A 19044-nucleotide genomic window follows, 5' to 3' on the forward strand; every position below is an offset into this window, starting at 1 on the left:
TCAATAATACAGGCAATAACAGTTAGCTTGTAACTGACAATTAATAACTGCGAGCTCTAATTACCGGATTGCACTAAGACCATTCTCTAGTCATTGACTAGTCTAGGCTGTGGGTGGTAGAAATAACTTAGTCACAGTCCAGAACAATGAGGGCCGAGACAAACAATAAAATGAAATAACCCAGATTCAAATTTTGGAAAGACTGATATTTTAGGCGAGCTTCAAATTCTCTGACTTGTATATAGAGACACTTCTGATGATATATACTCTCCCTATAGCCCTATGCAAAGCTAGTTGCTAGTTGCATATGCAACCTGCATAACCGAGATGTCATCTGGTTGTAGGGAAAAAACCGAGTCTCAGTAGTGCTGTAGGGCCAGAAACCTGATGAGCCGCATAAATGAGTCACGAATCAGGTGGAGCTGGCTGAAGGATCATGGTGCGGATTCCCTGTTTCTGCCAGTAGACAAAGAAATTACACTGAAGGTTAGAAAATGGGGGGTGGTATGCGAGGATGGCCTGTGACTATTATTGGACTATTTCTTATTTTTGTTGTTTTCTTTTGTTCTCTGTGCGCTATCACACACGCGATGGTATTGATTCTTCACACTGTCATAGATAGTCCTGTTCGCCTGTACTCTAACACTTTGATCCCTCATGACGGTGCTGGCAAACACTCAGGTATGACAGTGCTGCCGAGATGGAAACGAACTCAGTATGCAGTCTAGCCCGCCCATCTCGAAGCGTGCAGTTGATGGGGTATGTAAACAGGAGATTTAGCAGATGACCGACGGGATATTCGAAGATTCTGTAACATCCGGTAGCCCTCGTGGATAGTTGTAGCCAATTACCCGCGTAAATGGGTATCATTACGCGGAGAGATCCGTTAATTTCGGTGATCATGGCCGCCTGGACCACTCAAAAAGAGGCTCGCTAAGCTCAACTCCAGTACTGTCAAGGGCTGCGGATGTCCCCGGTTGTTCGTTCTGTTCTAGCTCGTCCTGCACCGCGTCTATCTGCATTCCAACTTTGGACTTCGGGGACGGGTAGCGGCTCGACATCTTTGGCTGTTGGAAATCACCGCCTTATGACCTACCATCTGTGTTCGTCAAGCGGTAAATGACTGTCAGGGGGAGCGAGGGCGGCCGCTGTTTACCCGCAGTGTATTTAGCTGTGAATTTTTCTTGCAGTCATCCTGACTTGTTCTCTGTTCCCTCTCCTCGTCACTCATAACCACCCCCCCTTTTCTCATCCTCTTCTCGCTCTTCGAACTCGCCAGACAATCTGTTGCACGCATCCTTGCCTACACAACTTCATCATAGCAATCCCTCTTCAAACTTCTGTCCTACTGTACGAGATCCTCTTCTGAGAATCTCTGCATCTTCAATCCATTCCCTTCATCTGTTGACTAGACGCGTCCTCTCCACGAGCAACGCGATCTAATCGCCAAACAACCTGTTTGCCACGCTCCCCATTTCCCAATCGATGACGGCTCGTCCTATCCTGAATCGATTCAACCTGGACATGTCTCTTTCGCGTCACCCTCTGTCTACTGACTGCGACCAAAACATCCCTGAAAACGGGTATAGCCGCAGGTACTCGCCCATCGACCAATCCATCTACAATCACTTCCAGATCAGGCAACCCATGTCCACTCAAACACTGTCTCCATCGGGATTCGACTACCGCGCTCAATGCCCTGGCTGGGGCCCGCAGTTTAGCGAGTATAAGTTAGTAGCCCAGGTCGCCGTGTCAAACAAGAGTCCTACAAGCCAGGGCTGGGGCGGCGACGAACCATCGACTCGTCCATATCTTGGTCCTCCACCGTACGGCCACAACGAAGCAACTCGATACTCTGTCCCCGAGTACGCTGCATCCGAACAACACTCACCACAAATGCCATACGAAGAAGCAGACTCCAATGCTACCGAGGAAATGATTGAAACTGGCCCCGAATCAGTCAGCCCGCCAGCAGCCAACACCAACTACGCTGACGCCGGTGCGGTCTTCCCACCCAGCAGATGCCAGTATATTGAAGAGGAAGACCGCAAGGTCGGCCGCGGCCAGAGCCAACCATGCTCACTTAACGTCGGCAAGGAGGAACACCTCCGCAAAACAATATCTCATATCTTCGGCCGCAACAAGCTCTGTACGTCCCTGATCCCTGACGAGGGCTGGGTATGGTGGTGCCGCAAGCACTACCAGCAGCAAAGGTACAAGCGGGATAGTTGGGCAAAGGAACAGATCCTAGTGCTGAAAGACACACTAGACAAACTCGAGGCCTGGGGTGGCATCGAGACCTTCACTATTGCTCTTCGAAAACGTGAAAAGGATAGCAAAAAGGTAGCCACAGACGACGAGATTCCTGCTACTCGCCGCCGCGTAGCCGGACGGCCATCAAAGCCCGCCGCCACCACCATCACCACCACCGCCCCGAGTCAGACCAACGAGACCCCGAAATTCACCAAGACTGGGCGCCGCATCTGCTCCCCCGTGAACATCGCCTCCCCCGTCCCTCAGCATCTGCTTCAATATGTAGGCGAGGAGCGCGACTTTGCGGGGGTGCGTGCTTTGCTGGATGCGATAGACCAGCATATCGAGGAAGAGTGGAAGAATAACAACAAAGAAGTCCCCTTCCCAGATATCGAAATCCTGCCGAACTTCACCAAAGAAGTTCTCCAGTCGAAGGGGATTCCTTGTGGCGCAATGTCTGCTAACAACCACTCGCGTCGTCGACGAGCTCGTGTGCCTGAGGATACTTCCAAAAAACGCGCGCGTGTGCATCGATATGAGCCTGACGCGAGGTTCTAATGGGACCTAATCTTATTCGTCATCTCTTAATAGCCGAGTGGTCACTTCTTTCCTTTTTTTTTTCCCTTCTTTTTCTTCCTTTTCTACTTCTCACGTGTTCGTCCTTCATCTCGTCGTTTCCGTTCTTCCCTTCTGTCTATATCTGCATCTGCATCCCTTCGCTTGTTTATCAACAAAGCCATCCAAAAAAAAAGCTGAAAAGAGAAACTACTAAAAAAATTGAAAAGAAAGAAAACAAAAATCCATGTACTTGATATTATTACATGATACCCATTAGTTTGATTTATGTCCCAACTGGTTACTTGCAATGAGGTTTTTTCTCACTTTTCTTTTTCTTTTCACTCAGTTTGGTCTCGCTTCGCTACAAGTATTTCTCACTTCTACTCCCCCGTGTATGAATAATTCTCGTCTGTGTGTCTAAGGTTGTGCATTAGATGTTACGTGTCTTTAATAGTCAATTACTTCAATCGAATTGTATACACACTTGAAGTAAAGATCAAGTAATATCAAGGATGCACGATTAATTATATTCATCCGTCACACAATGATACTATAAACGATGATATACCGCATATCCATTCCTCCTCGTCAATACATGGCTCATAAACCCCTCTTTGAAGATATATATATACTGATAAACCGAACATTGAACTCCAAGACCCCAGGAAATCGCAGAAATGAAACAAATCGCCATGGTAATGAGATGAGAAAAGCCGTTTATTTCCAGCCAGCTTGTATATATTATGCCGCCAGAACGAACGCGAAAGGGTGATTAAACATATTAATTTAATTTTGAGCTTCAGAAGCTGCAGCCATGTCCGGGATCAGTTCATAACCCCCCTCAGACGGCAGTATGCGCGCCGCAACCACAACGGTTACAGCGCAGAAGAACGAGATGCACCAGCTGACGGTGCAAAAGGTGAAGGATTTATCGAGTTTCCAGGACGCGACGGCATCGCCGAATTCGAGGCCGACGGAGAATCGGTCGTCGTTGTCGAAGAGGTATGCCTGTCCATAGCCACCACTGAGTCAGAAAAAAAAAAAACAACAAAAAAAAAGGGGAAGGGGACATACGACTAATGCCATGCTGGCGACCTGCACCGCAACAGACAGGATTATAATCAGACTCAGCACCGTCCACCCGGTCTCGCGCAGCCGCTTGCCCCCCGACAGAATCACCATGTATGCCACCACGGCCATCGACATCAGCACGATCGCAAAGGTCATCAGGAAGCCCACGCTGCGCCACATGGAGCAAAAATACCGGTCTTCGCCATGGCAGTCTTCGTATTGTGGGAACGGTTCGCAGGTGTCGGTGAGGGACGAGCAGCGGCGGTGTAGGCCTAGGGAGTAGTGGAAGGGGGGCTGATTCTTAGTATATATATAATATACAATATATATAATAATTTTAGAGGGGGCAGGCTCACCACGGTGCTGTGATAGCTGATCCAGCTTGGGAGCGCGATGGAGGCGATGGTCAGCGCAAATGCTGCGGCTATTAGCAGAGAAGAGATTCAAGGCATGACGTAGCACCAACCGATCACAAAGAGCAGCAGCGTCAGCGCATACACGATACTTTTGGTCAGGACGCCTGTGTAGTTGCGCCCGGTCTGGCGACTGCGCTCTGGCAGCAGGGGATCCCACTCGTTGGCGGCCATGCTGGTTGTAGTAGTTGAGCTGTTGCGGAGAAGAGTAGTGCTGGTGGTGGTGGTACTGGGGTAACGCGCTAGTGGTATAGCAAGAGCAGCAAGTGATGTATCCCCCAGTAGCACTGGCGCTGGCGCTGGCAAACTCGAGGATATCAAATCAATATTATTAAACCCAACTGATGAATGAGCACGAGGGACAAGGAATAAGTACTGTTTGTAAGAGAGGGAATTAACAACTTTGCAAGTTCAGGGCGTGATCTGCGGGCGGAAACAAGGAATCCGGTCGCATCAACACACGGACTCACAACCACCACCACCTCACCCCCTCACCTCCTCACATACTGACATACTCACTCTGAATCATGTCATTGTCTGCTTATCTCTCCTATCTCTACAATCTACTTGAAGATACCTCCTGACCACAGCCACTGCGGCTCGAGTCCATATGTATAGCGGTGAAGGCAAATGATAGGCGGCAAGAAATACCGCGCTCACCCCAACATTTAATCAGTGAATAATAATATTCGCGATCATCACGACGAGGTATTTTGGGTCAGGCCATCCGAACAGCACTGGTCTAGACCGCCAAAGTACATAACCAACCTGATAACAATAAACTAACAAAGTATCCAATATTAGTATAAAGCACAGACAGCTCGACATTCATGATTTATCCTCTCCAGGTTGCAGGTGTCAAATGACCTGACGCAACCGTGACGCTAGAGTATACTATCAACAAGAATAGTATAACGCCATACGCATAGGCACTAGTACATAGACATGAAACCTTGCGATTATTGTATAGTAAATCTGGAAATCAACTATTATTAGCATTTTATTAATATTGATATCAATAGCTGAATAGGGGAGTTCTTAGATGCCACTCTTATTAACTTGTCGTAGTCACTGAGATTATATTTGCTTTATATTCAAAATCTAAGAACACTAGACACAAATACGAATCCGTATCAAGTCTAGTGTGGTGGTTTATACTTTGTTCCATCGGTGACATTCTGACAGACGCGATGCCGTCTGACTGGTAACTAACACTAAGCCATCCGAGGTAGCTGATTGGGTATATATGTACTAGAAAACACATAGTCCGTCCTATGCTGACAAGGGAACAGGACAGTGTTAATGATTGGTTACGCTAGCCCCAACGCTTCTTGACGGATTGTATGGCTGTTGCCTATCTCCTTTTATTTGTTTTGCTCTCTCTTTTTGGTCCCGTCATAACCTCTATTCGCCTGACCTTCTATCCCGATAACCTCCAAGAGAATCCAACCTCAATTCTACAAGGTTGAACACGATGTCATCTCACCTCTCCTACCCAGCCAAGATCCCCGCTTGCCTGCCGTATAATCCTAACATTCCAACTCCTTTCGGCTACCGCCCTTCTCTGCCTGCTGGGGTCGTCTTCATGGTCCTCTTCGCTGGGCTCTCTGCTGCTCACATCTGGCACGCATGGCGACGAAAAAGCCTCTGGATAGGATTGGCCTTTTCACTGGGAGCGTTTGGCGAGTTCGGGGGATGGCTCGCACGCACTGTGGCCTATCGATGCCCCTACTCGATCCAAATGCTCGAAATGCAACTTGCATTGTTGACTATGGGTATACATACAATCTCTATTTCCCATCTGTTTCCTCTCTCGTTCTGAATGAGTCGACTAACAGACTGACCGGGAAAGCTCCCGCTTTCACTACCGCTGGAATCTACGGCATTCTCGGCTTGATGATCCCTATCATCGGCCAAGACAAGTCCCCGCTGTCGCCCAAGCTGTATCTTACCATCTTTATGACCGTCGATTTCTTCAGTCTCCTGCTTCAAGCAGTTGGAGGTGGCCTCGCTGGTGCTGCTTTCAGTAAAAACATGTCTCCATGGCCGGGTACCTATACCATAGTTGCAGGAATTATCTGGCAGCTAGCATCGACTTGTGTCTTCGCCACACTTCTAGAGTATGTGATATTCCGGGGCCGTAATCGCATCCTGCAAAACCCGGCGCTGCGACTCACCAGCCTTGCCACGATGATCGCCGTGACATGTATGGTCGCCCGCGGTGTGTATCGAAGCATGGAGTTGATGAATGGGTGGCGTGGATATCTATTCACCCATGAGGCGTATGCGATTGTGTTGGATGCGGGCCTCATGTTTATTGCGAGCCTCGTGTTTGTAATCTGGCATCCGGCGATTTTGATTCCACAGGCCAAGGAATATGTCTCCCGTCGTCCTTTGGCTCAGGAAGTGCTGGAGTTGAGACAGAGTGGTAAATAAATTCTGTCCCCTGTACATTTTTAGCAACATTTTTTCGTCGATTCTCTTAGAGCCGGTAAATATCACCAAAGCTTAAGTGGCCCAGCACCACTTGTCGCGTCGCCGGTTTCTGGAAGAGTAGAGCTCATGGTAGAGCTCATCGGTGTAGATGTAACGTTTCTAAAGAAAGGTATAGACCGCATCATCCCCTCCTATAGGATACATCGAGTCAATTAGACACTATTGATATTGATTAACTATGACATTACTTTACAGAATATTCTTAGCACTGGGACAATTGCACCACAGTGTACATGTTTGACGCCGTTTGAGACAAAAATCAAGGTATCCCAAGATATGAAGGTACTGAGATCGATGTTGAAGGTCGGTTAAAGAGCGATGAATTATGGATGGCAATTGACTAAGTTTGACAGCGTTCATGACCGACTGAGGGCGGCGACGACCTTCTTCGCGGTCTCCTTAGCCGACCCGGGGTTCTGCCCAGTCACCAGCTTGCCGTCGACCACGGTGTAGGAGACAAACGGCAGCATGGCCTTCTTGTAGTGGGCGCCACGCTTCTTCGCCTCTTCCTCAGCGTTGTAGGGCACCAGCTTGGCCACCCCAGCAAGCACTTCCTCCCGCCAAGCGAACCCGGTCATCTGACGTCCAGCGATCAGGTAAGAACCGTCAGAGAGCTTGGTATCGAGCAAGCCGCAGTAGCCGTGGCAGACCGAGGAGACGATGCCACCCCGTTCAAAGATCTCCCGGGTGATACGCTGCAGGCCCTCGCTGTCGCGGAAGTCGTACATCACCGCATGTCCGCCGGTGAAGAAGATGGCGTCGAAATCGGCCGAGTTGATCTGGTCGGGACTGGCAGTGTTCTCCAGCAGTGCCATCCGTGCCGGATCAGCCCGCCACGCTTTCGCGGTCTTGTCGTAGTTGGGGAACTTCAGCGACCGCGGCTCCAAGGGAGTCCGGCCGCCCTTCGGGCTGACGATGGTCTGCTCGAACCCTTGCTCCTCAAAGACATTCCAGGCGTGCGTGAGCTCGGACAACCACAAGCCGGTCGGGTGGGATGGGTCGTCGTAGTGCTCGACGTTGGTGACGACATTCAAGATGTGTTTGGTCATGCTTGGCATTCCTTAGCGCGTAGTTGATTGCGCTCAAGAGGCAGAGAGAGTACGGTACGGTGTCAGAAATCTGGATTTGATCCGGAACTATGTCGAAATCGGGAGTGTACGAACGGTGGCTGGTTGTAAAATCCTCTTTAAAGGTATTGAGGAGGTAAAAGATGCTTGTCAAACTCGTGTACAATGGAGAGGGAGGTATAGGGTACAATAAATTTGGTTGCCCCCAGCATCTGATCCTAGCGCCGAAACCTTAATTCGTTTAGCTCGAGCGTAATTACATAATGCCGGTAAACGTATTTCACCCGCGAGCGGCCAGCTTCCAATTGCGGGATGAAACTCCTTACGAAGCGGACTGATTGTTTGCCCGTTCTCTCCGGCCTGACACCTTTTAACCTCCAGATAGCTCCGACAACGCTCATCTACATCATGTAAATTGTACATGCCGAGGTTCACGTCCACCTGGCAGATTCCAAGGTCGATTCAAGGGTACTCACCGCTTCGACCAGTTTCATTACTTTAACTTAAAACCTCCTGATTTTCGATCGCGAGCTAAAAGATCAGGTGCTGTTCAAGATAAAAAATTCCAAACCCTACTATACTCATGGCCGCAGGGTATTGCTCCCTTCTTGTTGCCATAAAGCATGCGGTTGATATTGTTCAAGTGCCAATGAAAGAAAGTAATCTGATTTCTACTTTCTTCAGGTTGATAGGTAGCATTCCAACGACTTTTTTTCCAGTTTCAGGAATGACCAAATATCTGTAACGACACAGGCGGCCAGCTTGACCGCTAGGCCAAAAAGGCAACCAACTTGTGGGGCTTACCGCGATTGCGAGCGGAACAAGATCTAAGCTTCGTAAAATCCCCCACACTGTGCAAGCGGTACAACGAACCGACTTTCACAGACGAACAGCAAAGCATCATTACATACCGTTTTAGATGGAGACAACGTGATCTCCATTCCAAGTTCATGGGTTCTAATCCGGAATAGCATGTGGGGCAAAGGGTCACTAGTCGAATTGAGGCTGCTTGTGATAATTAACTATAAGTCTTGTCGTCATAGCCTACAGAGAGCCCAACGTCAAATACTGCTGTCAAAGTGGTCATCAGCTCGTCACTGAGATTGGAGGTCACTATAGACATTCTGCTAACACTCAAGGAGTTTGGTAAGGTCAATACTGCAAAGGGCTATTTTTCGCAATGATAATAGTAAAGAAGCCTGTTGAGAACTAAATCGTAGTATGGTATTTGATCTGATAAAAAAAATAGAACAGTAGACTAGATACATGTTGGCAAGTGAGCGTCGTATATATACTAGAGTACATCAGATTGTCCAGTATGAAATATCATATCAGGCGATATGCTATTTTATATTGCCTGCTATGTCAGATCATAATGCTTGCTATGATACGGTCACGTGCCCCGGTGGGAGTGTAGCCATTTCCAGTCTCGTATCCACAATAATAAATTATACTAAGCAACAAACTTGCAGCAGGCCCATCTTGTGCTTTGGTCATTGCACTTATTTGTTCCGTATAATGTACTTATGTATCAATAGTGAGGGAGGATTTTACATTGGAATGGAACAACACTAACGCATTGACTATTAGAGTTGGGTGGCATAGTCAAATATATATACTATTTGAACACTGAATAAAAATCATTGTAATCGTAAAGATAAATTCAGTAGTCTACACATACCTACCAACTGCAGAATAACCGCCACATTTCGACCATCGGAGCGTGACTAACGAAAAAAAAAACCAGGCCGCAAGTATTAATAGTAAAGGGTGAGAACAGACAAGCAAGACCAAAAGACCACACCACACCACACCACATACCCCCTTCTGATATCATGCAAGGCATTATTTTGCGTTACCCTGGATCATCGCGCGAAAATCTTCGTTACTTTTCTGCGGCTTCTTCTCACCAGCTCTTTCACTTCCCTCAGATGCATCGCCCATTGTCTGATCATGATCCTGATCGTGATTATGACTGCGGTCTGGGGCGGTAGCGCCGCCGCGTTTGAACCCCAGCCCCCCACGACGCCGGCTGCTGGAGACACCTGGTTGTGTGGGCCGTTTGACCGGAATGCCCATTGGTAACACTGTCGCATGTTTCGGCTTCGCTTTAGAGGAGGCGACGTCTTTCGGACGCACAAGGTCGCGAGCAGAGCCCACGTGGATTTTTCGTCCAGGCACAATCTCATAGCCCTCTAGTTCCATCGATGCCTTTCCGGCGGCCTTGACGTCTGAGAATTCCACAATAGCGCCTTCGTGCTCTGGTCGTAAGATGATTTTAATCAAAGTGCCGAATTTCTCGGTGATAGACCGTATGCGGCTGTCGTTTACCGTGTCGGGGATATTCATCAAGCCTAGCGTGCGAGCCGCACGCTCGTCGCCCTCAGTAGATTTGGCGGTGGCACCATTAGGTTCAAGGGAGGGTGACCGGCCTTTGTGGGAGACTACGACCGCAGATCGTTTGACAGGTGTTGGCGTTGACATTTTGACTTGCAGTGGTCGCCCACGGAATTCTTGTTGATGCATGGCGAGTGACGCAGTGGCCTCCTCCTGATCGAAAGAATGAAATTAGCTGACTGCCTTTCTCTCACCTGAGAATGATAAGACATACCGGAGAGGAGAAAACTACAAATCCAAATCCACGGTGCTCGCCGCTGACCTTTGTGGGAAGGCGCACAATCTCAACTGTCCCATACTGGGAGAAAACCTCCTTCAAGTCGCTTTCGCTGGCCTTGAAATGGACGTTGGAAACATGAACCTCCCGTCCCTCGTAAATTGGTCCGTGGCGGTCCTGCTTTTGCGTTGGGTTTGAGATCTTGACTTGTAAATGTAAATTATCGCCAACAACAGTGCCGTCCAGTTTCGTCGCAGCAATCGCTTCGCCTGCGGACTTGAATTGAACGTAGCAGAACCGACGATGGGTGTTGTATTTCAGTGATGGGAATCGCACGTCGACAATCTCTCCAAACTAGAAACTAGTTAAGTCGTAGCTCTGTATCGTAATTCAATGGCACATACCTCGTTGAGCAGATCTTTAATGTACGCTTCATCAGCGGTTGGAGGGAAATTGGTTACATAGACCGTCGAACCAACACCCATTTCGACGTCAACTGTACTCCCGTCGATACGCTTCTGGTCTCGCGTAAGAGCTGTGGCGGCGTCCTCTTTCGAGTCGAATTCCACAATTGCCGTCTTCAAGTCTTCGTCTGGGGGCAGAAATCGAATATCATTAATAACACCGCACTGAGGCAAGTTAGTATTATTTTTAAAACTTTTAATCGTTGATCTTACCTCACGGAAAAATTGGCGGATCTGAGGCTCGCTAATGTCCAGAGGCAAGCGCTTGACGATGACCGTCGAATTCTCTCGATCCCTTTTCAATTCAACTGGTTCCTGCTGGTCGACAACTGCAGCATCCTCAGGACGAGCCTTCTTAGTAGGCAATCCGTTAACATCCGAAGCTTCCTCCTCACGTTTCCGCTTGAAAACAGTAGCGTTGCTATCCGACTCAGCCTGAGCTGCTAGTGCGGCCGCTTGCTGTTGCTCCTGTGCAACGCGTTGTTCGAGTGCTTCTTTTTGGCGTCTCCGGGTCACGACTTTCATGGCTTTCTGCGTCTCAACAAAAGCTTCTTGCAGCTCATCGGCATCTTCGTAGTCCTCACAGTGCGCAATGTACTTGGCCACGATCTTTTCAGGCCAGTCCAGATCCGGTCGTTTGATTGCTTGTTTGAGTACTGCAGTCGCGTAACTAGGGCCAGGGGTCCTTCTCGCTGCTTCAGGGGTCATGGCAACCTCGACGAATGTTCGCCAAGACATAATCTCCCAATTGTAATAATCCAACCAGAACTCGTAGCTATTTCCCCGACGAGGAATGAGGCTTTTGTAGTATTCCCGCGCACTATCCCAGCTTCCACTCTCGCTCAGATACCGTGTGTAAATTCTTTCGAGGCGGAAGTAAGGGTCGCCTTGATACGCTTTGCCGTATTTATTCTCTCCGAGTTCCTGTACTCGCTCGATGGCAGAGCGGATGCCAACCTCGGCCACGTCCAAGTCTTCATCGTTGCCGTCCGGCAAAAACGCATGGCGACGTAGATAGCTGCACCACATGCTGTGGACTTTGATGACCTCTTCTAGACCACCAGCATCCAGGAGACCAGTACTTGTAGCTGTATGTTTGAGTTGCGATATCTGATTAAACGACCAGCCCTCACGTTCAGCCACTAATAAAAATTGAGACCATAATGTACCGGACCACGGACAGTGTCTGGTTGCACGTTCCAGCGTAGGAAGAATGGGAGCGATGTCGGGACGAGGAGGCGACATCTGAACCAGGAAGGTCACATAGTCCTCCCACATAGCTACATCGGTAGGAAATCGTAACAAGGCCCGCTGGTATAGCGCATTAATCAGATGAGCACTGTAGATTCGTTTTTCAGGGTGCCGATTAAGCTCCCACTCAATGTATTCGGTATAGACGGCCCATTCCAAATTAGGGTCCTGTGAGTCCTCCGCTTTCTGTAATTTGATTTCAAAATCGCGTCGGTTGTCGTATTTCATCTTCGCGTCAGATGCGCGTGCATTAGTTTCGACCATGAGCTCCTCATAGTTTGCACTGTAGTAGCTAGTGACAAAGCTGGAAAAGATTTGAGAAGTCTCATCCCAGGCGGCATGAGGAGTCTGCAATCGGGAATCAAAAAGCCCTCGAACTTGGGACACGCGCTCTGACGATCGAGCATGAGCCAAGTCCTGCACAGACAGCTCGAGGAATTTATTCCAAACGCGGTGACTGTCGTTGACGCGCCAACGGGTCGCTTCGGCACCTCTTTGCCAAATATCCAATACTGACTGCCAGTTAAAGACCTCTCGTCCAACTATCCGATCCTCCTCGCTCCATTGGTTTTGGTCACTTTGGCCCATCGCAGCATTGTATAGGTACAGCATCCAGTCACCAAACATAGTCCACAGTTTGGTGCTACCGTATTCCTCTTCGACGGATCGTCGACAGAGTTCCAGCACAGCGATCCTTTCGTCAACTGATCGTGCGATCAAGGTCTCGTCCTGAATCCACTCGATCCAGAGATCCTCGCCCATGGCAAACAGCTTGTCCATCTCCTCTCGCGCGCTGCGTAAATCGTTCAGCAGGTCGTAGCCTCTGGGGTCGCCATGCGCATCTGGGTTGTGAGGCGGGTATACATGGTTAACAAATCCTGTGTGAAGTAGTCTGACAAACTGAACATGGGACTCGTATGAGTGCGGGTTTTCCTGGATATGGCTGAATAGCTGGGCTGCTTGTTGTTGGGCCTCTGCAGGAAGCGAAGTATGTCCGTAGTCGCGTTTAATGTGCTCTCGTGGCTCGGGCGCTCGAGGTGGGTTTTGGATAGATGGAACAGGCTTCGGGGTGGGGTATAGAGGCTCAAAGGAGGACATGTTTGGATAGACTGGGGGATTCTTTGGCGCTTGTGACTGATGGTCTTGCAATGCTGCGACATCGGCTAAAGCGTTGATCGAGGTTGCCGATTGACGAGGGGCCTGCATGTCGTTGTACGAGGCATTCCCATTGCCAGCCGGAGCGTTGTGGCTGTTGGAGGCGCCGGCTCGGTCTGGCAGGCGAGACTCGAGGGCTTGTCGGGCTACTGGAGAGGGGCCAGAGCTGAACTTGGAGGCGCTGGGGCGGCCTCTGCGCGAGTTCTTGTGAGGAGAGGTCGTCGAGGAAGGCACTGACGAGGCGGACGGGCTGGACTTGGTGGTCGACGAGGTTGGAGTCGACTGTCGCGACTGGGCAGCCGACTCTTGCGGCGAGAGCAGCTGTTTGATGTCCATTTTCAGGTTTAGTGCGAGGCAATCGAAGACGTAAAGAAAGTGGAGGAAAATGTAGCACACTCGAGGTGACGTCGAAGCTGGCGATAATTTGCAGAGGGAACAGGAGTCAGAGGCGAGGGCGGGGTCGATAGAGGCTTTCTCAGATGAAATCGCACAAGATGGGCCTCGTCAACGAGTCCATTCCTTCGCACGACGACGTTCCCAGTCGGCGTGCAGGATCGATGGAGCTGTCACTTGAGCAAAGAGATTTGCTGATTCCGCGCTCGCTCATCAACTAAACTCTGCTCAAGCAGAAGATGAGCTTTTCCTTTTTGTCGACCGACGGAATTGACCGAGCTGAAAGCGAGAGTTTCAGCGGCTCGACGTGGAGAGGCCTGAACAAAGCGCGCGGTGTGGTCGTTGAGGAAGTGCAAGGGCAGGTGCAGTGCACTTGGCGGCCGACGAGCAAGTTAGAAGACGCAAATAGCTGCGAAAGCTCCGGGCCACAGGGACCAGCTTCACCCGTGCTGCTTGTCTGGTCTGGCAACTGCAGTCCGACCGAGCGTGGCGCGAGCTGGGGCGGGAGTGATGGCGAGGCGATGCGATGCGATGCGATCGATCGGGCTCGGAGTGAAAGGAGAGGAAGAGAGCTGTGGGCGATGCGTGGATCGAGTTTGTCGTTCGGGTGGAGGCCTCGATGCCTCCAGTAGTAATTTGTTATACTAGCAGCGGTTAGTGCCAAGCCTGCAATAAGAGCATTAAATATATAAGTTAATATTTACGATCTACTACTACGAATCAGATGATTCCCTGCCTACTCTATTATTAACGATAATATTATACCAATCTACATCATTCGCCCTGCTGCTCCATACAAATGCATGACTATACGGCCATCAATACTAACACCGTCCAGATATGGAGGCTACACGTCGGATGACTGGCAACTACCGCAATGGGCGGCGTGCAGACGCGGGCTGGCCTGAGAGCTGAGGCTAGCAAGAATGTGGTTAGTCAGGACTATCACTGGTCACGTGCCCACACAATGGAACAGGGTAATGTTTGTCTTGTTTGCTCGGCCCGCCAAGACTCCGACTTGCAGCTTTTCCATCAACCGGCAAGGATAAACACTTCACTCTCTCCACGGTCTGTCTGTCTCACCAGCTCGCAATTGCTCTTGCTGCGGCCATCATGGCCTCCAGGCAAGTTGTACGCGCCTACCGGCCGCTGTTGCGTCCCAGTAAGTCTTCGTCTGATCCTCGCTGTCCTCGCTAATGCCAGTCCAGCACATCCAACGTCCCTGCCGCGGCGGACAATATGCTACTCCCGGCCCCTGCGAGCGGAAGAAGACCGCAACAAGACCAATGGCGGAACCCCAGAGGAACCAAAGAACAACTCGTCGTGGCTCTCTTCGGTGAGGGATCTCTTTTTCAACCCCGGCAAAAAGGTGAAGAAGCCGCCGAAGCCAGTCGAGCAGCAGCTCCCCCAACAAGGCGGGCTGGCCCCCGACTCGATCTTCGCCGATCACAGCCCTGAGACCGAAATGACCGTTCCAGGGAGAGCACCGAGTGGGAAAAAGCCGTTCCAGCGTCTTGAAGACCGGGATCCGGCTTTGATACGCCGAGTCATCGATCCGAATCCGGTAGCTCGAAGGCGATGGGAGCGGAGGATGGTTATTAGAGAAGTTCGCAAACGCGGCCGTTTGACTAAGCAGGAGGTCATCATGGCGACGGAACGTGAAGCACTGGTCAAGTCGCACTGGTTCAAGACCTCGGTCAAGAAGCTGGTCCCGTTGGCCCGCCAAATCCAAGGCAAGAACGTCGACGAGGCGATACTGCAGATGCGCTTCAGCAAGAAGAAGGTCGCCAAGGAGGTGCTGGAGCATTTGAAATATGCCAAAAACGAGGCTATTGTGCGCTATGGCATGGGCCTGGGCAAGGCCAACGGCGAGACGGAGAAACATGAACCGATAGATATCATCCTCAAAGACGGCGAGAAGAAGACAATCACCGATCCCACTTCCATCTACATTGCACAGGCGTGGGTGAACCGAGGCCCGTTCGACGTCGACTACGACCACCGAGCCCGGGGTAAAATCAACCTCCTGCGCCCGCCTCACACTGGCATATCGGTGCTGCTGAAGGAGCAGAAGACTCAAGTTCGCGAGTGGAATGTACGACAGGCAAGGGCTTTGCGCCAGCGCAAGTCGATGCTATGGGTGCACTTGCCAGACCGGCCTGTGACTGCACAAAGCCAATACTATAGTTGGTAGAACAAACAACAGTTGGTAAACAAGATGACAAGCTGGGCGACGAGGCGTTGCTATGTATCTATATTTCATGCTGCATTTGAGCTCTCTTTCTTTCATTTGTGGGAACTTGACCTGAGTTGTATTATAGAAATGAACGTATTCTTTCAGGCATCTCCTACCGCTTCCTAATCGACGACCGCTCTCTAGGCGTTGTTTCCTTTGTGTGTAGACAGCTATTTATTTTTACTCACATCTCGCCTCACATCTCATCTCAAGGATTCTCTCCAAGCATGTCTTCACAACCATGGCCTCCAGGTCATCCTTCCAGTAGTGACACTGGCAGAAACAGCCCTCCACAAGGACCTCGACCCCAACGAGCCATGCAACATCCCAGAACAACATCAACCCAAATGGCCGCTCCATATAGACACTACGAACCACCCGCTCTCACAAATCTCACCTCTGCAGCAATTCCTGATCCTAACATGTACATCGATCCCAGACTACGGTCCCTTCCAGCTCCAGGAGGATCTGTCCAGCAGACCAGGCCGCAGAATGGAGCAGCAGCGTTGGAAATGTTGGCAGACGTCGCACTTGCAGGGGAGCGATCGTCTCATGTTCCGCCATCTTTCCCTTCAACTATGCCACGGTCCCAATACGCAGATTACGCTTCAGGACCGAACACCCAGTCCATGAACTTTCACCCTTCTCAATCAGTACCCCAGGATCGAGCATGGGCTAGAGCAGGATCCTCGCATGCTGGTTCTTTTGGACATGGACAACCTACCACGACTACGACATATTCCTCATCTGGCTCGGTCTCTGAGAAGGGCTCTAAAACAGGTCAGCACCAGCCCAGATCTGAGATATTCTCTGCTTCCCGCTCGACTTCAACCTCTTCCTCATTCGCTGGCCCTAGCAACCAATTCTACGTAAGGACTTCTTACACGAACCATACTCCATCACCTATACTAATTCAGATGATCAAGGACAATTCGAACTACACAACCTCGCAACTCACCCATCCCAGACCGCACCGAGACTCTCCTGAAGTACAATTCCTATACGCACGCTCCAGACCACATGACGAGGGTAATCCACCACTTTCAGAAAACCACCTCTCCTCTTCGTCTTCTTTTTCTCCTTCTTCTCTCAGTGAATCTCGAGCCAGAGTAGCCTCCCAACACAAGGGCAAAAAGAAAAGCGAGCCGGAATCTACACGCGACAGACCAGGTGATAAATATCTGAAGATGTTTCTCGAGCCCGAGCAAGTAAATTATGAAGATGCTATGCTGGAGATTCTCGATGGGATGCCATTGCCACACCCGTTTAATGCTAGTTCTACTTGAGTTTATTTCTTTTTTTAACTTTTTTTTGTTTTTTTTTGTAAAATAGAAAAGCATGCATGGGGTTTATAGTTGCATTTCGCCTATCCGTGGAATAATAAATGGTTATGGTAATCTCAATACCGTCAATGACACATTATTCTTTTCTATCATTATATAAACCGTAAATTTATATCAGTTCAGCAGCATTCTAATCGAACCCCCGGCCTTCAACGGATCCCCTTTACACTCAGGCTTCCTCGTCGGCGGCTCAATCTTCCTCTCCGGTTCCTCGCCCGCAACCCTCTCCGCTTTAACCAACACTGGAATCACTCCTCCGGTCTGCAGGCCAAACTGTCTGTGGCCAACAACCTGCAACACCGAGGTAATCGCACCGGAATGCGCCGTGAACGAGACAAACTGGCTGTCGTCATGCACAAACACATCGTCTAGGAACTTCTTCAACCGCGCGTCTTGCGCGCTATCCGACTCGCGGAGCTCTGCGTCCCAGAGCTCGTCGTTCTCACTGAACCCAGGCTCGATCTTGTACGCCGGGTACTCGGCTGATATAGCAGATTTGCTGGAGCGTCGGTCACACGTGTGAATCCCGATTGTTTCACGGAGGAGCTAGACCCGTCAACACCGCACCCCCTTCCAAAAAAAAAGAAAAGTTATGAAGAGAGAGAGAGCCCGAACCTCCTTGACGACCGGTCTGAACGGCTCGACGAGTCCATCAAACGTGATAAACGCCGTCTGCAAACACCGATTCAGCGGACTTACATAAAACGACTCTGGGAACGGGATCTGGTTCTTGAGCTGCGTGCGCCACGCCTGATTTGCGGTTTGCGCTTGTGTCTGGCCGACAGGTGTCAGACGGGCGTCCGACCAGGAGGTTGTTTCGTTGCCGTCGAGAAGCGACCAGTAGCACTGATACGATCAGCCAGCCATTGCAATGATATAGATGGTGGATGTAAAGGTTATGCGTACGTCCCAGGCTTCAGTGCCATACCAGCTCTCGGCGACATTGTGGAAGCCCTCGCCGTGTCGGCCCATGAACAGGACCTTGTACTGAGTGCCAGGCGCAGCGTGCCGATTCAGCGCGCGCACTTGGCGCTCGAAGCGCTGCCATTGGGTTGCGTCGAAATCGTTGATATCAGAGTCGTATGTGCGGTTAATCAAGCCGAAGTTCGTGGAGACCTACGTATCACATAAATATCCATCTCATGGTCGTCGAGTTATATTAGTTACGAGCAGATGCATACATAGTCGAATTTTGTCGGATCGGTGCTCTCCTCGTCCTGCAGGAAATAGCCCGTGACAGTGGAATAGCGCAGATACGAGGCTGTCTTCAACGACTCCCCCATGGCCATGAAGCCGGCGAGTAGGATGGTGGTGAATAATAATATCGGTCTGTTCAGATCAGCATATATTATCAGGATACAGCTAGGATACAGCTCGGACTAGTGCGAGATGAGATAGTGCGGGGAAGAGGACGTACATTATCACCTCGGCGCGACAGATCCGACGAGCGACTGAGTCCCGCTTGTTAGAGGACGAGTATTGAGGCTGGATATTATTATTGTCGTCATGATACATGGCGTGATTAATATTGTGGGCCGGTGGATGCAGGAACTAACAACTACTAACAGCTGCTAACTGTTGCGATGTGGTGGGGTGGGGCTTGTTATACGCGGAGCTACAGTTGGTATGCAGCTACATCTCAGCCAACACAACATTTAGATATTTAGCCTTTAGGGTGTGTCTAATATTGTAGATTGTTCGTGGATCGACATATCGCCTGTATCGGCCAT

General features: G+C 50.1%; 8 protein-coding genes across 8 annotated transcripts; 4 read left to right on the top strand and 4 right to left on the bottom strand.

Annotated features, from left to right (window-relative positions):
* Positions 1-1485: 1485 nt before the first annotated feature.
* BGW36DRAFT_361722 (uncharacterized protein) lies at positions 1486-2811 on the top strand (the record flags this gene model as incomplete). The annotated part of the gene is made up of 1 exon (XM_046214298.1): positions 1486-2811. One exon carries the CDS (start codon positions 1486-1488, stop codon positions 2809-2811), a length of 1326 nt encoding a protein of 441 aa, XP_046069565.1.
* A 779-nt stretch (positions 2812-3590) lies between these two features.
* On the bottom strand, positions 3591-4718 carry BGW36DRAFT_212413 (uncharacterized protein). The gene is made up of 4 exons (XM_046209938.1): positions 4349-4718; positions 4239-4300; positions 3886-4176; positions 3591-3819 (listed from the first exon to the last, which is right to left on the bottom strand). Exons 1-4 carry the CDS (start codon positions 4467-4469, stop codon positions 3598-3600), a joined length of 696 nt encoding a protein of 231 aa, XP_046069566.1. The 5' UTR covers positions 4470-4718; the 3' UTR covers positions 3591-3597.
* Positions 4719-5503: 785 nt separating this feature from the next.
* Positions 5504-7008, top strand: BGW36DRAFT_383929 (putative RTA1 domain protein). The gene is made up of 4 exons (XM_046216736.1): positions 5504-5535; positions 5588-6070; positions 6148-6900; positions 6987-7008. The coding sequence occupies exons 2-3, from the start codon at positions 5770-5772 to the stop codon at positions 6729-6731; spliced, it is 885 nt and encodes a 294-aa protein (XP_046069567.1). The 5' UTR covers positions 5504-5535; positions 5588-5769; the 3' UTR covers positions 6732-6900; positions 6987-7008.
* On the bottom strand, positions 6952-8056 carry BGW36DRAFT_383931 (putative intracellular protease/amidase). The gene has a single exon (XM_046216737.1). It carries the CDS (start codon positions 7847-7849, stop codon positions 7148-7150), a length of 702 nt encoding a protein of 233 aa, XP_046069568.1. The 5' UTR covers positions 7850-8056; the 3' UTR covers positions 6952-7147.
* A 1647-nt stretch (positions 8057-9703) lies between these two features.
* On the bottom strand, positions 9704-13678 carry BGW36DRAFT_429926 (putative pre-mRNA splicing factor; the record flags this gene model as incomplete). The annotated part of the gene is made up of 4 exons (XM_046220763.1): positions 9704-10408; positions 10470-10826; positions 10877-11101; positions 11150-13678. The coding sequence occupies 4 exons, from the start codon at positions 13676-13678 to the stop codon at positions 9704-9706; spliced, it is 3816 nt and encodes a 1271-aa protein (XP_046069569.1).
* Positions 13679-14782: 1104 nt separating this feature from the next.
* On the top strand, positions 14783-16302 carry BGW36DRAFT_383934 (ribosomal protein L22/L17). The gene is made up of 2 exons (XM_046216738.1): positions 14783-14897; positions 14944-16302. Exons 1-2 carry the CDS (start codon positions 14849-14851, stop codon positions 15927-15929), a joined length of 1035 nt encoding a protein of 344 aa, XP_046069570.1. The 5' UTR covers positions 14783-14848; the 3' UTR covers positions 15930-16302.
* A 192-nt stretch (positions 16303-16494) lies between these two features.
* Positions 16495-17337, top strand: BGW36DRAFT_383936 (uncharacterized protein). The gene is made up of 2 exons (XM_046216739.1): positions 16495-16840; positions 16898-17337. Exons 1-2 carry the CDS (start codon positions 16550-16552, stop codon positions 17255-17257), a joined length of 651 nt encoding a protein of 216 aa, XP_046069571.1. The 5' UTR covers positions 16495-16549; the 3' UTR covers positions 17258-17337.
* Positions 17313-18873, bottom strand: BGW36DRAFT_345765 (phosphoglycerate mutase family protein). The gene is made up of 5 exons (XM_046213206.1): positions 18732-18873; positions 18496-18643; positions 18221-18430; positions 17930-18160; positions 17313-17860 (listed from the first exon to the last, which is right to left on the bottom strand). The coding sequence occupies exons 1-5, from the start codon at positions 18827-18829 to the stop codon at positions 17429-17431; spliced, it is 1119 nt and encodes a 372-aa protein (XP_046069572.1). The 5' UTR covers positions 18830-18873; the 3' UTR covers positions 17313-17428.
* Positions 18874-19044: the final 171 nt, after the last annotated feature.

Source organism: Talaromyces proteolyticus (genome assembly GCF_021365285.1).
Source record: "Talaromyces proteolyticus strain PMI_201 chromosome Unknown BGW36scaffold_9, whole genome shotgun sequence".
NCBI classification, from domain to species: Eukaryota; Fungi; Ascomycota; class Eurotiomycetes; order Eurotiales; family Trichocomaceae; genus Talaromyces; species Talaromyces proteolyticus.